At 38.3% G+C, this 15,194-nt stretch overlaps 3 protein-coding genes and 1 long non-coding RNA gene across 5 annotated transcripts; all 4 read left to right on the top strand.

The window, feature by feature from the left end:
- The first annotated feature begins 71 nt into the window (after positions 1 to 71).
- On the top strand, positions 72 to 778 carry LOC113474201. Its single transcript, XR_003395840.1, has 2 exons — positions 72 to 177; positions 577 to 778. It is a non-coding gene; the product is annotated as an uncharacterized LOC113474201 (long non-coding RNA).
- A 630-nt stretch (positions 779 to 1,408) lies between these two features.
- Positions 1,409 to 3,206, top strand: LOC100179857 (histone acetyltransferase KAT8). The gene has a single exon (XM_002131268.3). The coding sequence runs from the start codon at positions 1,515 to 1,517 to the stop codon at positions 2,907 to 2,909; it is 1,395 nt and encodes a 464-aa protein (XP_002131304.1). The 5' UTR covers positions 1,409 to 1,514; the 3' UTR covers positions 2,910 to 3,206.
- Positions 3,207 to 4,036: 830 nt separating this feature from the next.
- On the top strand, positions 4,037 to 8,699 carry LOC100182194 (zinc transporter ZIP9). 2 transcript variants are annotated; one of them, XM_004225914.4, is made up of 7 exons: positions 4,037 to 4,203; positions 4,559 to 4,688; positions 5,038 to 5,121; positions 5,602 to 5,742; positions 6,196 to 6,383; positions 6,962 to 7,096; positions 7,765 to 8,699. In XM_004225914.4, exons 1-7 carry the CDS (start codon positions 4,108 to 4,110, stop codon positions 7,978 to 7,980), a joined length of 990 nt encoding a protein of 329 aa, XP_004225962.1. In that variant the 5' UTR covers positions 4,037 to 4,107; the 3' UTR covers positions 7,981 to 8,699. The 2 variants fall into 2 exon arrangements, with proteins under 2 accessions (XP_004225962.1, XP_009858303.1); XM_009860001.3 differs by having other exon boundaries at positions 6,154 to 6,383.
- Positions 8,700 to 9,696: 997 nt separating this feature from the next.
- Positions 9,697 to 14,678, top strand: LOC100182960. Its single transcript, XM_002125059.3, has 5 exons — positions 9,697 to 10,470; positions 11,632 to 12,148; positions 12,675 to 12,765; positions 12,833 to 12,915; positions 14,285 to 14,678. The coding sequence occupies exons 1-5, from the start codon at positions 10,172 to 10,174 to the stop codon at positions 14,372 to 14,374; spliced, it is 1,080 nt and encodes a 359-aa protein (XP_002125095.1). The 5' UTR covers positions 9,697 to 10,171; the 3' UTR covers positions 14,375 to 14,678.
- Positions 14,679 to 15,194: the final 516 nt, after the last annotated feature.

Below are 15,194 nucleotides of genomic sequence, written 5' to 3'. Positions count from 1 at the left end.
TCTAAGGATCCCGAAGGTGTCCCTCTTCTCCCTCCCTACTATAAGTTCGAAATAGGCATATTATTAGACTCTTATGGGTTTTATATCGCCTAAAATAATGTTGCAGAAGATGGCATTGGAACTCAAAGAAAATGGAGTCATCTGAGGAAACTATCGGCAATGATATAAATTCGTATGGTAAAGATAAGAACACCGTTTTAATGTATTATAGTCACTGGGCTATGTGTTTATATAGTAGGCTGTAGGGAGGTGGGACACCGTTTCATTTTTTCTCTTTCCATTTTGTAATAAACAAAAAAAAACATTTCAAGAATTATAAAACCGGATCATCGCGACTCCCAGACAGACCGTTGTTAATTGTTAATAAAACACGATCAGGATATTTGGATATCTGTGCTAAAAGTGTACCGTCCCCCCCCCCACCCTCTTACATATTCAGTGAGCTAATAGATCAATCCTGGTCTTAATCTCAGTTCCCCTGGCTTGTCTCGCTATAAAACCTTCCCTATATATGCCAATAAATAATTGCTTATAAAGAAGGTATTATTGCAAACCTAAAATTGTACGTTATTTTAGATATCTTTGAAAATAACCTTGAAGAACTGTTAAATGGACTCTAAATGAAGAAATTCCGCACCGTGAACATTTAATCGGAGGTTGTGCTGCTGTGCGTGCCATTACAAAAGCTGATCTTTGTAACAGTTTAAGTGCTTTAAATATAACAGTGTGTGTTTTGTGTAAAATGTGTTAAATAAACCTCATGTGTCACTATTGCAAACATTGTGTTTTACATTTACAAGATAAGTTTTGGAAAACGTATGTCTTTCTTGTTAATAACCAACCATAAAATAAATTCTAATAAGATTGCGTCCAACCAGGACAGTATAGTGTTAAAGTTTGAATACCCAGAGTTAATTAAGATATACCATGTATACGTGAACATGAAGTTACAGCTTATTAAAGTTACAACTTAAAACCGGTGGCAAAACAAATGGCTTCACCTTGTTATTGAACCTTTCTTGCGATCTCTATGAACCAAAATATATGTCCACGGTTGAATGAACAAAAAATAAAAGTCAGCAGCAACATCGTACGTAAGTAAAAGTTACACGTCGGTACGATTTATATATGACATGCGATGAGACATTTTAGCCAGTGTTTACGATTAAATGTGGTTTAGCTAGTGTTTGTTTGTTTTCACGGTGCTAGTGAAGAGTCTTCCCTTTCCCACCTTATTTGCTAACCCCCAACCACCAACCCCTATGACCACTAACTACTAACCCCGATAACCACTAACCCCCTAACCTAGGGGTTAGTGGTTAGCAAATAAGGTGTGGGGGCGATTCTTCACTCGCACCGTTTTTACAAATAAAGGTATAGCTTTTTGGTAGGGCAGTCTAATTCACAGTCCTAGAAACACCTAACTTAATGGAATGGATTAAACAAAGGTAAAAAAATGTTTTAACAGCCATGTAAATGAATTAAAAGAAACAGGCATATTTAAAAAAATTGAAATGGATGGTGAAAATAGTACTGCTGAACCAAGTGCTCCAGAGGCAACAGTAAAACCTGCACAGCAGCCTGATAAACCTGTAATACCTGAAGAATCAACACCACAAACGTCGTCTTTAAAACTGAAAACCAAATGTGAAAGTGAAAGCCATGATAGTAAAATTGTCATTGGTGGCCAGTATTACTGTCAGCGCAGTGATAGTACTGAGCACATCGCAGAAGTTATTCAAAAACGGGTAAACCCACTGAGAGGGGATTTGCATGAGTACTATGTTCATTATCGTGGCTATAATAGGAGGTTGGATGAGTGGGTTGAAGCGGGACGTTTTGACCTCACAAAGGTAGTGCAGGAGAACAATGCTACAGTGGTTAAGCCCGGAGATCCAAATGAAAATGCTGACAATCGTATGACCCGGAATCAGAAGCGAAAGCATGATGAAATCAACCATGTGCAAAAGTCATATGCTGAAATGGATCCCACAACTGCTGCATTAGAGAAAGAGCATGAAGCTATTACAAAAATCAAGTACATTGACCGGATTCAACTGGGGAAATATGAGATTGATGCTTGGTACTTTTCACCTTACCCAGATGAATATGGGAAACAGCCAAAGTTAAACGTGTGTGAATACTGTTTCAAGTATATGAGGTTCGAATCCACATACAGAAAGCATTTGTCAGATTGTACATGGAGACAACCGCCTGGGAGGGAGATTTACAGAAAAAGCACGATATCTGTGTATGAAATAGATGGGAAAGACCATAAAATTTACTGCCAAAACCTGTGCCTGCTTGCAAAGTTGTTTCTAGATCATAAAACATTATATTTTGATGTTGAACCCTTTCTGTTTTACGTGATGACAGAAGTGGATAGAAATGGTGCTCACACAGTTGGATACTTTTCAAAGGAGAAGGAATCACCAGATGGCAACAACCTGGCTTGTATTTTAATCCTGCCACCATTTCAGAGAAAAGGATATGGTAAATTTCTTATCGCTTTTAGCTACGAGCTGTCAAAAGTTGAAGGGCAAATTGGATCACCAGAAAAACCTCTTTCTGACCTCGGAAAACTCAGCTACAGAAGCTACTGGACATGGGTGCTGCTTGAAATTTTAAGAGACTTCAGGGGCACTTTGTCTATAAAGGATTTAAGTGAAATGACAAGCATTACACAAGCAGATATTATTTCTTCTCTCCAGTCTCTTAACATGGTCAAGTATTGGAAAGGGCAGCATGTCATTTGTGTAACCCAGAAACACATAGAAGAACATCTCAGATCACAGTATTTTAAACGACCTCGTTTACCAGTGGACAGTGCTTTTCTAAAATGGTCACCCCCTAAAAAGAAGCCACCACCCCCAAAAAATGTGTTGCACCATAAAAAGTCGAACCAATGATATATATAAATGGGGAAGTATCGCATGTGTTTGCAATTTCAATTTGCCATAACAATCAGTGTGCTGTGTTGTTAAATACACATTTTGCTAAACTATGAAGCAAAAGCTATAGTTATATCCTGAATAACGATAGTTATATCAATCTGTATAATTTTGTGAAGTTATTAATTTTTTTTCTTCACAGTTTCAGTGTAGCATACAAACTCCCCGTTTAGACATATGCGGCATGCACATTGTGTTCCTGTTGTATGATTATTGATTAGTCATTGTAATTAATCACACTGCCTTTTGTTGTAGGTTCTTACGTAGCGTATGATAGGCAAGTAGCTGTTTAATTTTCTGTTTAAAATGAGTGCCAGCGAAAATGGAACTGCGATTGTAATACAAGGTGAAGCATCAGATAGTGATGAAGATGACACTTTTCATTCAAGCGAGACACAAAACTCGAGCCCAACGGATGTCCCTAATTCAAATACTACAGTAATTACTACAATTGAAACAAATGTAGCGTTACCAAAAGGTTTAGACACAGATGAGACAAATAAAGACGCTTTGTCAACAACAGAAGTGCAAACAAGTACACCTAAAACTCTTCCAAATTTAATCGCGCCTGTTTATAACTCCATACTTCATAAAAAGCTCAGAGAGGCAAACTTTCGCTGGTGGCGAGCAATTAACGACGAGCATGATGGCTTGTGTCGTGGTGTGTCTTCCACTATGAAGAGAGTTTGTAACAGACTGGACAAGACACAAGGCCTCGCTGTTACCACTTCTAACAGTATCAGATCATCCATATTATCTCTGCAGAATTCTTTGGTCAATATTAATAAAATTACAGCTCAAACTGATACTAGCCTACCCATATTTAAGGAGGGGGCATTTGCAATATAAGCCTTTATTATAAAGCTACTACAAACGTTATTTTATCGACTATCAGCATGGTATTCCAATTTGTAATGACACTGATCAACCATGTAAAAAGTCGGTTGTTTTATTATCTTTCTGTCACTGTTAAGTGTTATCCTTTAATAATTGTTCCGCAATTTTAGTTAATTTAGTCATGTTTAAATAATTGTAACTCTTAATGTTCATTTTACCCTACTGTGCAATTTCTAATTTATTTCATCTGTTTTATTTTTAACCTATAGCCAATGTTTAAATACCATATGTGGTAAAAAGTGAATCAGAAGAAAAAAACATGGCAGAGTTTTGGACAGTCTGCCTTCTATCTATTGCTATGTTTATAGGATGTGCGGTTGCAGGTTGGATACCACTTGCGTGCACCTTGTCACAGGTAATATATATATTTGTTTATGATATTTATTTGAGATAGGCCTATGGCTATATCTCTATGTATTGTATATAATAATTTTATATCCTAATAAAATTGTTTTTTTAGGTAACACTTAACAGTAACCAATTTTGTAAACTTTTTTTGTAATAGAAACAGCTAAAGTGCTAAACTAATCCGTAGGAATACCCATATACAGTTTCTAATTGAATAATACATTTATACATTTTACCTGCATATTAAATGCCTGCTTAACTTAATAATTTCAACGGTTATCAAATATCAGTCTAAGAACTTTTCTTAATTTATGGCAAGTTTATTCTGTTTCATAATTTCATTGATTGTAATGTTTTCCCAGAGAAAAATTCAACTTTTTACCATCTTTGGTGCTGGACTGTTAGTTGGTACAGCACTTGCAGTAATTATTCCTGAAGGCGTTCAAACAATGTACACCACACCCCCTGTTGAAGTTATTTCTTCTAACCTGGGTAAGTTAGTGGATACCTTGTACAAGTTAGTCTGGTACAGTGGCACAATGGTTAGCATGCCTGACTCTTACCCAGAGGTGACGAGTTCAAGGCATGTGCATGTTATTGTTACTTTAACCCGGTTGTCAATTTCTGTTTTTCTAATTCAACAGCTGTACATTAATTCAAAGAATACTAAAACATTTGTGGTAACTCGTAAGCGGGCATAAAGTGTATGAAACAGAACACTAATCTTATAAAACTGCCTTGCCCATTTTTTTTAGTTAGGTTCATTAATATATAGCAACGTTTCTTTGTGTTTTTGAAAAAGTTGTTTTCTTGCTTTAAAACCTTTGTTGTATGGATACAGATCATGCTCATGTACATGAGAAGTCAGAGAGTGAGGATGAAACAGGCGTTCTGTTTAAAAGTGCTCACATTGAAGAAGTAGAAGGTATGTAGAATTTTGCTCAATCGTACGATGTTAAACTTGTAGCTACGGCATTGAACATTAACAAATTATATCGTAAATATATATATATATTATATATATACTGCTTTTTACTATAAGCATATTATCACTTAGTGCCTCATGTATTTTTCGACTTAAATAAATTAGATGATCCATTTCCTTAGGCACTCTTTTTAACATTTCATAAAGTTACAAACAATTTCTTCCTTTCCCCAAAAAAACTTGGTTCTCTGACTCCTATTCCAAATTGGGTGAGTATTGAGTAAGGTCTAAGTTGGCATGCCATTTATTCCTACTTCCTGGGGTTTAAGTCGAGATACCCTTTACCAAATTGGAATTTAGGCCACGTTTGACCCATCTAGCTGCAAGCTTACCCACTTTTAATTTGAAATATGTTATTAAAACAGTTAAACAGCAACGGTGTGCCCCCAAAATGTTTTTCTTTTCTATAAAACTCCCCAGATGTTAAAAAGCATGAGCACCACCACACAGGAGGACCCCACCATGTTATTGGAGTTTCACTTTTGCTTGGATTTGTGTTTATGTTGCTTGTTGACCAACTTGGAGGAGCTGGCCATTCTCACCCAACTGAAATAAGATTAGGTGGGCACATTTAGGTCAAAAATCTGTGTAGAAATTGCATGCTTTTAAACTTATGCATTACATGTGGTATGTATCCGAAAAATACAAGTCTATTTTTTTATATATTTTTAGTTTATTATTACATTTAATAGGTTCGCAATAGTTTGTGATTGCACTGATTTTTAATACTGATATAAATTACTGTAGTTTCCCTAAGATTTTATGTTCAAGTTTATGGTCTCTCTGTTGTTGCAGAAATTAAAAGATTTGCAATAAATGTAACTACAAATTTTCTAGTACTTTTAACACAATTTAAAAAAAAACAAGAATTTATAGTTATGTAGTTAGTCACATCTCACATGAGTTGGTATGAACCACTCTCTCACAACAGAAGTGCTAGCCCTCCCCACATTGTGAAACCCTCAATTTCAGAGGCGTCCGACATAGATAACAGTGAAATTTCTGCAATATCAGATGAATTGAACCAGAGCAAAGTTGGCACGGCAAGATCCCAGCAGCCTGACCAGCGATCCAAAGGTCACACAGCTACAATAGGACTGGTGGTACATGCTGCAGCAGATGGAGTGGCCATGGGTGCAGCTGCAAGTACAGACCGGTCTGATCTTCAGTTCATTGTGTTTCTCGCTATAATGCTGCACAAAGTAAGTGAACTTAATTTCTTTAATGTTGGATTTTTTTGCAGGATGTTTTCCAGTCTTAAGAAGTTATTGAATAAATTACAGTAGTAGGGTATCCAAAACTATATGCAAGCAATAAAAAAAAACTTTTAATGTATAGTAGGTTGGGGGAAGATGGGACACCTTTAACAAATAATTTCCAAATAACCTGATCGTGTTTTAAAGAGTTTTTAACGGTCTGTGGAAGTCGTAAGGATACGGTTTCATAATTCTTTGAATGTTCTTTGTTTACTACCAAACGGAAAGAAAGACAAAACAAAATAAAAAGTTGTCCCATCTTTCCCCACCCTACTATATGTTGTGTAAATTGGTAAAATATATTTTTTCATAAAATATGCTTTGCTACAAATAGATCCAAAAAATTTAAGGGATGGCGATGGCGCTATGGCACAATACTAATAAAATCCTTAATCACCGAATAGAAACATGTGGTATATATACAACATCATAGACGTTCTGATCCTTTATTAAATTTATATCAAATCTAACTGAAGTCAGTTTTTGATTAATTTCTTTATTAAAATTTGTTTAAATCCCCATAGGCTCCCGCAGCTTTTGGTTTGGTGTCGTTCCTTGTACACGAAGGTCTAGAGTTACGTAAAGTGAAGCGACATCTCTTTGCTTTCTCATTGGCAGCACCTTTACTAGCTGTTCTAACTTTCTTGCTTCTTAACCAGGTAATGACACTTGCATTTAAGAAAAAGATATTAAAAACAAAATGTTTACATAAGAAAATCATGTTAATACGTTTTAGCATGATATCTTTAATAGTTCAATATATTTATGTTCGTGTTTTTGTAAAAAAATTCACAGCACTTTTTAGTCACTACAGTTCCATAATTCTGTGTACTTTCTTTGTTTGGGCTTTTAAAACAAAATAAAAAACACCAAATGGGCTTTTAAAACAAAATAAAAACACCAAATGGGCTTTTAAAACAAAATAAAAACACCAAATGGGCTTTTAAAACAAAATGAAAACATCAACCGTGTAACCCCCACCCTAGTATAATTAAAGTTTGGTACAGAATAAATGCTCCAATATAATAACTTTTTCCATGTCCTCTTTATCACCCATGCTTACTGCCTATATAGAACAGTTGGTTAGTGCGCCTGTCTGTAACACAGAGGTAATGGGTTCAAAGCTCTTCGCTGCTACTGTTGTGAAAGTATGTGTCCTTGGGCAAGACACTTCCACGCATATCAGCCACACATAAAAAATGAAAAATCACCCACAAAGTAGCGTACTTGGTAACTCGTCAGCTGGCATGAGGTGTATGAAACAACACAAAATGACTTGTCTTCTGGCTAGTGAGGATAAGTAATTTACAATAATATCTCATCACAGAAAGACAAGCAACTTCTTGAGGACTACAACGCTACTGGTATTGCTATGCTGTTCTCAGCTGGCACTTTTCTCTATGTGGCCACTGTGCATGTCCTGCCAGAAGTTTCTCATTCAAACTCAGGGAAAGGAAAACTGGGTTTATGTGACGTCTTTATTCTAGTTATAGGCTGTCTGTTCCCCCTTATACTAAACCTAAGCCACAGCCACCATCATTGAGCACAACCATTAATACTAACACTATTTATACTTGAAAAGTGCAATGCCCCTAAAATTTTAATTAGGCCACTTAAAATTAATAGCAGGCCTCACATAACTGTTTCTTACAAAAACCCAAATCGCATATAAATTATATTTATATATTGTCAACTTTAGGTGTTTTTTTAATTTGTGCACATTGGAATTAGTTTTAGAGTGTTTTATTAATTTAAGTTACCAACTGTTAAACATTCTTTACGCACAGTACTTGCAACATCATCATTTTTGATGCGGTTGTCTTATAATACTCATGTATTTTATAAATACGCACTTCTGACAGAATACTTCCTACTTAAGTCCTTGATATTCTGCCCAAGCTTGTGCCATGATGCTACCAGCATACAGGGAGTTAAGTGTATCCAGCCCACGTGTTTTTTGCTGCTTTATTAGGGTTTGCTGTACAGCTTGGTGAATGCTCCGTTGGTATTCTTGTCGCACTGTTTGACCGGCTAATTATTAGCTGTTGTGTATAAAGTACCGTGGTATACCTACTGCCACCATGCGAAAGTGATATTTTTCTATCTTTGCCGTTAGAAGCGCCCGAGATCTGTTTTGTAGTAATTACGTCATTGGAGAAGCACTCAACCAAAAAACTTATTTTTGACTATCCGTAAGTTACAAAATTGCCAATTCAAAATGTTACGCTCGTTTTCAATACAATATACTTCATGCTTATAGGTGAAGGTGGACTTGTTTTGGTGTTGGGCAGTCTACACTAGTATAGCCCCTCTCACGCGTATTAATATCGGGAACCAATTTCGTAATACCGCGTGAAATAACATACCATAATATCTCGGCCATTTTCATTTCCACGTCGGGCGGCGGCCAAATTCCGCGGGGAAATATTAGAATGGCATTCTCGGTTCTGCAAATAGTATCTCGCCAACGACAAACACCGAATATATGGCCACGATAAACCGTAACCACAAAAAACGGCGACATCTCTTGTCAGTCTGAAAGCACCACGGCTCGTGTGTGCTGTCGGTGTTCACTCAAATATTAGCTCTGTCGTTCTAGCCCCACTCATTTCAATAGCTTGCTTTGGCGTTAGTTAGCGCATGAAGCCCCCTTTAAATGAAGTTCCGAAAACCGCGACGCAGCCCGATTACACCAGATGCTCAGTTGAATACGTTTTGACAATTCAATAGAGCGAGATATTGTATTGTTTTAAAGCACAGGGATTCAGAGTTTGGTAGCCTGTTTACAAGAGCAGTTATTTGCCGTGGTAATTAGGCTAAAGTATACAAATACGTTCGTCAGATTGTTTACCGCGCTAAGAAACTAGGCCAGATTCTCGCTTAGATCAAAGAGAGTAATTTTGTGCTGTTGGCAATCTTTTCAATAAAACTCAACGAGTTGAATTTCACAACGTTTCTAAATTGGAGGTACTACAGTTTGAACTGGCGTTGGCTACGCGTCACTGCTTTGAACTGTTCGTTGTAGCTTTAAGAAAACTTAGCGCCGTGAAGTGTACGGCGTGTAATGTGCTCTAAAAGCGTACACGAGTACGTCTGTTTAGCCTCAACCTCAGAAGAGTGAAAGCGGTGCTTCTGAGTATTGTACCGAATGAAAGGCAACAATGTACATACCATACAAGTGAATCAGAATTCGTGAGTTGTTTGAATTAAATGCTGTAGTATAGATAGATAATCCAACAGCGTTGGCGAGTGGGCAACACACACTTGCACACAAACCGTAAGATATTAGGTTACAACAGCGACTAAGTGATTGGTCCAACACTAGTTAGTTGACGAAGCGACGGACCAGAAACCAAATCCCTGTCAAAACACCCCTCACCGTTTTGTAGCATACGCACACAGTAAGTTGTAGCGCAGTCCTGGGTATATTACCGTGGAATGTCGTAAATGGAAATGTTGTTTAGGCTACTATATACGTAACATTCCTAGCCCTGCAGGCGCAGTTATGATTGGTTTGGGTATTTTTAATATAGAACCATCGCATAGGCTACCGTGTCTTTCTCTTCGTTCATATGTCGATTTAATGAAACTGCTGTTTAAAGGAAGTAGATTTCGAATTCGTTTGGTATAGCGTTCTTAAAACTTGAGTGGGTATTGTAGTTCCTAGAGAAGAGTTGTGTTTCGAAGAGAAGTAATTCAGCGTCGATGTCAAATTTGTATTCAGCTACAAACTGATGGAGACACAAAAGTTTCAAATAAAGTGGGAAGTGCCACCGAAAGAAAACGTTCCGCTTCCTCAAAAGAGAAGTTCCTTAAAAACTGAAAGTTTCGGCACTTGGAATCCTGTACCATTACCTCGCAGTAGCAGTAGTGGTCAAGTTAGAAGAGCTAATCCAATCCGGTGGAAACCGGTTTCCTCAAGTCGGAAGAACATCCGAGAGGTTCGGTGTTTGACGTGTTCCTTCGTGCACAACGTTGGGCTGATTGATGTGACGGAAAACGCACTTGACCACGTTGCGCAGGCGACTGCAAGGTAAGTTTGGGTTAAAACTGTTAACTGCTTGCTTGGACGTGCATAGGTAGATTGGGAAATTTATTGCAAATAATAAAGTGGTTTAAGTATAGTGGGATAAGATGGGATACCGTTAGCACCTAAATCCCATATTTCCTAATCGTATTTTTAACAATCAACAACGCTCATTCAGGGTCGAGAGGTTGCGGTCACATAATTCTGTAAATATTCTTTTTTTACTATTTAAACGGAACGAGAAAAGTGAGTGAAATTACGTCCCATCTTACCCCAACTTCATTGAACATGTTTAATTGCGTGAAAGTATGTGTACATTGCTTTCTGTGACTGTCAGATTAATCTGCTTACATGATTTTATAAACGAAAAGCGCATTATAACCGTTTTAATTTTATCTTGGGATACAGAGCGTAAGATAACTTATATGAAAACAGACAGTCACATGCCTTCGTGTAAAACGAGTTTATTTATTAAAGATTCCTAAATCAAGATATCATTGAGCATTCTAAACTATCTAATGCTTGATATCGAATGTTATTACCCGGATATTGGCTGGAACTTTAGCTCAAATTGTTTTTCTAAGATAAATACAACGCACAACGTTAACTCAATATTAGCTCTATTGTCTTATCTCTTTTTACACGTTACGAATCGGGTCAATTGTTGCTCTCTCGCCCGAGAAAAAAGGCAATTCTCTTTGTTATCTCCCTACTAAAAAAAGAAGAAGGTTCGCGCACTCGCAGTTTAGAATTGCGGGGTTCGAATTCATTGATGCTTTGGTTTGAATTGCTTGTCCGCGTGTAAAGTGGCTCGGTTGTAAAAGCATCGTAAAACTGTTGTCCCTTGTTTTCTATGGGACAGGTTTACAGTGAGTGAAATGGACAGGAAATTTGTTGTGGGTATAGGGATGAGTCTATGTTTACCAACACAGTTGTTAGTTATTAATTCTATGACAGGCGCGTGGTAGCCTATAGGTTTATGGGAATATTTAACTTGCTACGACAGAATAAAGATAGTAGTGCGATCATTGCGTTAGTTCAGTTGTATAAACGCAAGGAGTAATTGACTTTCCAGAACTAAGCGGCTGCTAGAGTCAATTAGTACTGACCTAATCATTACCCTATAACCTAGAACGAGCTCTAATTCGTACCTTCGTTTCTCTCTAGTTGTCGAGCTAACGTGCTTTCTGCAATACCATACAAAAAGAAGCAGCAGGCAGTGACAAGTCGTGAGCATTCTATTGTCGCGGGCAAGTGGAACCATTTTTCGGTCGGCGATAATCAAGGGGACAACAGCCCACCGTACCAACGCAGGCGGGCATCCCTATTTACTGTAGTTGCTACCGCTCCTGCTTGCGGTCAGAACTTGCAAAGGGACAGGAGTAATCAACCTGATAAGGAGTTAGGCAACTGTAAACCTGCCGATTGTAAGGCAGTAACCGTAGCCGATACGGACCGCTTGAAACCTATTGTTTTCGAGTCTCGAACGAGGAATTCCACCGTTGTACCTGTGATTTACCAAGAAGCTGCTTCAGGCAAAAGGGCAGTATTTGATAAGGAGCAGCAGAAATTGCAGTGCGGGCGTCGTGAACGTGCCTTGGCGGCTATTATGAAGTCAAACTCCGGCAAAAAGCCAGTTCGTGTGCACCTACTTACTGGCGATTCGATTCTTCTGGTATTTGACGTAAGTGTATGTGTAACTGTAACGTGCTAAAAATAACCAAGTCGGGGATTTTCTAATAAACCATCAGTTGGTTACCTCGAAAGTTAATGACGAATTTATAAGCATTTGTTTAAAACAATAGGTCACATGCGTACTTTTTATCTTGTTTTATTGTATAAACATTTATCTTACGCATCCCGCGCTTTTAAATCCGTCATTTGTTAATTGTTGCATATCCGGTATTATTAATAGTTAAATCACCGTAGATATTGTTACGTCATATGTAGCACATTTGTCAGAAGTACCGCTCGTTTTAAGGTAAACCATAAATGTTAGCCCTTTTACATCAAACTTCCATTAGCCAAATACGATGACTGATACATAAGAAAGCCAGGAATCAAACGTAGAATGAAAGTTATTCAGGAGCGTGTCTGGATAGCATTAGCACCGCATCGCTAAATGTTATCGCGAGATAACGCTATCTCATACACTGGTCACTCATTGGTCAGTAAGTCATCCTGTTTTAATAAGCTCACATTCCTCGCAGGCAAAGGCGCTTGTTAAAGATGTCTTCGACCAAGTATGTACCATGTATTCAATCAAAGAGAGCCATTTCTTCGGCCTGTCAGCTGTTATCGGTAAGTAATTTTTACCTATAGTTCGTACACTGTATGAAATTAGTGTGTGACCGGTGTTTTTACACAGAAAATGAGCATCGTTTTATGGACACGAAGCAGCGTTTATCCAAGTACGCGCCAAAAGAATGGGGCAAGGACCTCAAACGACGGGTAAGAGTTTACTTGCCCTGAGAGGCAATTACATTTTATTGGTTATTCATGTCGTTCGCTTATCTAAAGTCTCAAGCAGTTGTTTGCTTTGCTTCGTCGGGTACTTTGGGTTGAACAGTTAGAAAGCGGGGCCCGCAAGCAACATGAGTTGCTGGCGAACACTTCAAATCGATACATTCACTGAGTCGCCTTGTACTTGGTGTATTGTGGCCGCCCCATTGCGCTTTGCCCCGCTTCGACTACTTAACCGTCCTAAGGGGGACACTTTCGATTTGAGAGCGAGTACTTTAATTCGCGTCATCCGCCATTTAAAGTTAACTTTTAAAGCACTACGCCAAAATGAAATCAATAAATTGCTCGTTCCGAGTTTAAAGAGCAAGTTTTATTGGCACACGGTCACTGCATAACTGCGTCGTCACCGCCCCTTACTTTCGGTACTTAAATTCACCCTTATGACGTCACAAGGCGGTTTGATGACCGCACAAATCACAGGTGTGCTGGGCTGAGATTCAACCGCTCATTGGCAATTTTGATAACACGTTCGTACAACAATGAAAGAGCAGAACCTGCGACAACGTATCCAGTTCCGCGCTCCATTGTCCAATAAGCGCCACTTGCCCGAGACACCTCATTACCAAACGTTGACTTGGACGAATTTTGTTTTGTCCTTTATACCTACCAACCTACGATCAGGCTTGTCACTGATATGTTGTTTTGTTGGCTTTTGTTTACGAGCAGAAGTAGCTTTCCGACCTTAAGAAACCGACTTTGAATTTATACGCGCAATTATCCTTCATCAAATCGGATTAAAAACGGTTTGCGGAATTTTATAATCTTTATCTTTTCCCACCGAAACCTCCACAAATTCGTGCTTTTCGCACAGTATTAAGTCTATGGTGGTAACTGTTTCCTTGTGTATCCCCACATTTCGAAATCATGTGTTTACATTGCATGCAACGCCTGCGGATACAACGGATTTGTAAATGAGTCTCACACTGCGCGGGTTTCGTGGATCTAATTTGAAGTCTCGGCATATTTCCGTACTTGCCAAAGTGAACCCGTTCCATTATCATAGTTTCTGCAACAGCACATACCATTCGATAGAAATGTTAAGGTGTACTTAACACAAACTATTTTGGTGATTACATACCACATAATTCATGTTTGGTAATAAAAATACCGAACTGTTAACATGTACTTAACAGTTAACACAAACTTATCCGCGTGACTTCCTATACCGCAGAGTTTCACATTTTTATGAAAAATAATAATAACAAATTACCCACACACTTGCGGTATACCACTGACTAATATATTGTTAGACTGTTAACTTTTCAAACCGTTTAACTCAGTCGATCTGCTTTTACAGGCGAGTGACCTAAGCGTTCAACCATCAGCGGTTTTCACAGTTCAATTCCAAGTACAGTATTACGTGGAGCACCCAAAGCTCATTTGGTAAGCGTCTGGTCGTTACTTGTAATCCAATAAGCAGCTGATGCTTTTTCTGTGGTCAACTGCTTTTAAGCCTAGACATTCTGCCGTATACCTGGCTGTAGTTTTGCCGGTCGATTTGAGCGATTTGACGGTAAACTATGTCTGTGTGTTGAGTGCCAAGTTCAATGACTTTGCGTTTACTGACTTAGCGCCAGTTAAGACATTTGGCTGGTTTATATATAGTAGGGTGGGGGAGCTTGGAATACCTTTAGCATAGAATATCCAAATATCCTGATCGTGTTTTGAACAGTTTACAACGGTCTATGGGAGTCGTGGCCCGTGAGAATATGGTTTCTTACTACCAAATAGAATGAAAAGGTGTCCCATCTTTCCCTACCCTACTATATTAATGGCTATCTTCATTTTTAGTCAATGTAAGTTCCGTCCGACTTGGTTCCTATAGTTCCGGTATTAACCTATAAAGGCGATTGAGTCATCTTAAAAGTTATTATTTCGCCACTATGATATTGCGTGGGCGGATCACGTGTAATTTACAAAACGCCCACTGTATAGTGTGTAACGGGGGCAAATAACCGCTTGCATTTAACATTCACCCGGCCATGTCAAGGTTTGGAATCCCGTATACTTCCTGCGTGAAATTCTAAGCTTAACGTGGCCTGCCAAGCGTGAAATCTAAAATTAGTCTTGTAAAAAATCTTCGTTAAAATTTTCTGTTGTTGAGGTATCGATATAGCCCAACCTTTACCTAAAAGTTTCGACGCTATTGTTTTTTCTGCGAAAAAAGACATTTGACTTGAAATTCGTACAAAGCGTTTAGTTGATGT

The sequence above is a fragment of the Ciona intestinalis genome, chromosome 4, assembly GCF_000224145.3.
Source record: "Ciona intestinalis chromosome 4, KH, whole genome shotgun sequence".
In the NCBI taxonomy this organism is placed as follows: domain Eukaryota; kingdom Metazoa; phylum Chordata; class Ascidiacea; order Phlebobranchia; family Cionidae; genus Ciona; species Ciona intestinalis.
The sequence above is the reverse complement of the archived record's forward strand: the minus strand, read 5'-3'. Positions and strand labels throughout refer to the sequence as shown.

What these genes read in the sequence shown, in the direction of transcription:
- LOC100182960 (XM_002125059.3), top strand. Translation starts at nt 10,172, where the DNA reads ATGGAGACACAAAAGTTTCAAATAAAGTGGGAAGTGCCACCGAAAGAA. An exon ending in CGATTCTTCTGGTATTTGAC is followed by an intron (nt 12,149 to 12,674) that starts GTAAGTGTATGT and finishes CATTCCTCGCAG; the next exon opens with GCAAAGGCGCTTGTTAAAGA. An exon ending in CGGCCTGTCAGCTGTTATCG is followed by an intron (nt 12,766 to 12,832) that starts GTAAGTAATTTT and finishes GTTTTTACACAG; the next exon opens with AAAATGAGCATCGTTTTATG.
- LOC100179857 (XM_002131268.3), top strand. Translation starts at nt 1,515, where the DNA reads ATGGATGGTGAAAATAGTACTGCTGAACCAAGTGCTCCAGAGGCAACA.
- LOC100182194 (XM_009860001.3), top strand. Translation starts at nt 4,108, where the DNA reads ATGGCAGAGTTTTGGACAGTCTGCCTTCTATCTATTGCTATGTTTATA. An exon ending in CCCAACTGAAATAAGATTAG is followed by an intron (nt 5,743 to 6,153) that starts GTGGGCACATTT and finishes CCTCAATTTCAG; the next exon opens with AGGCGTCCGACATAGATAAC. An exon ending in TCGCTATAATGCTGCACAAA is followed by an intron (nt 6,384 to 6,961) that starts GTAAGTGAACTT and finishes AAATCCCCATAG; the next exon opens with GCTCCCGCAGCTTTTGGTTT.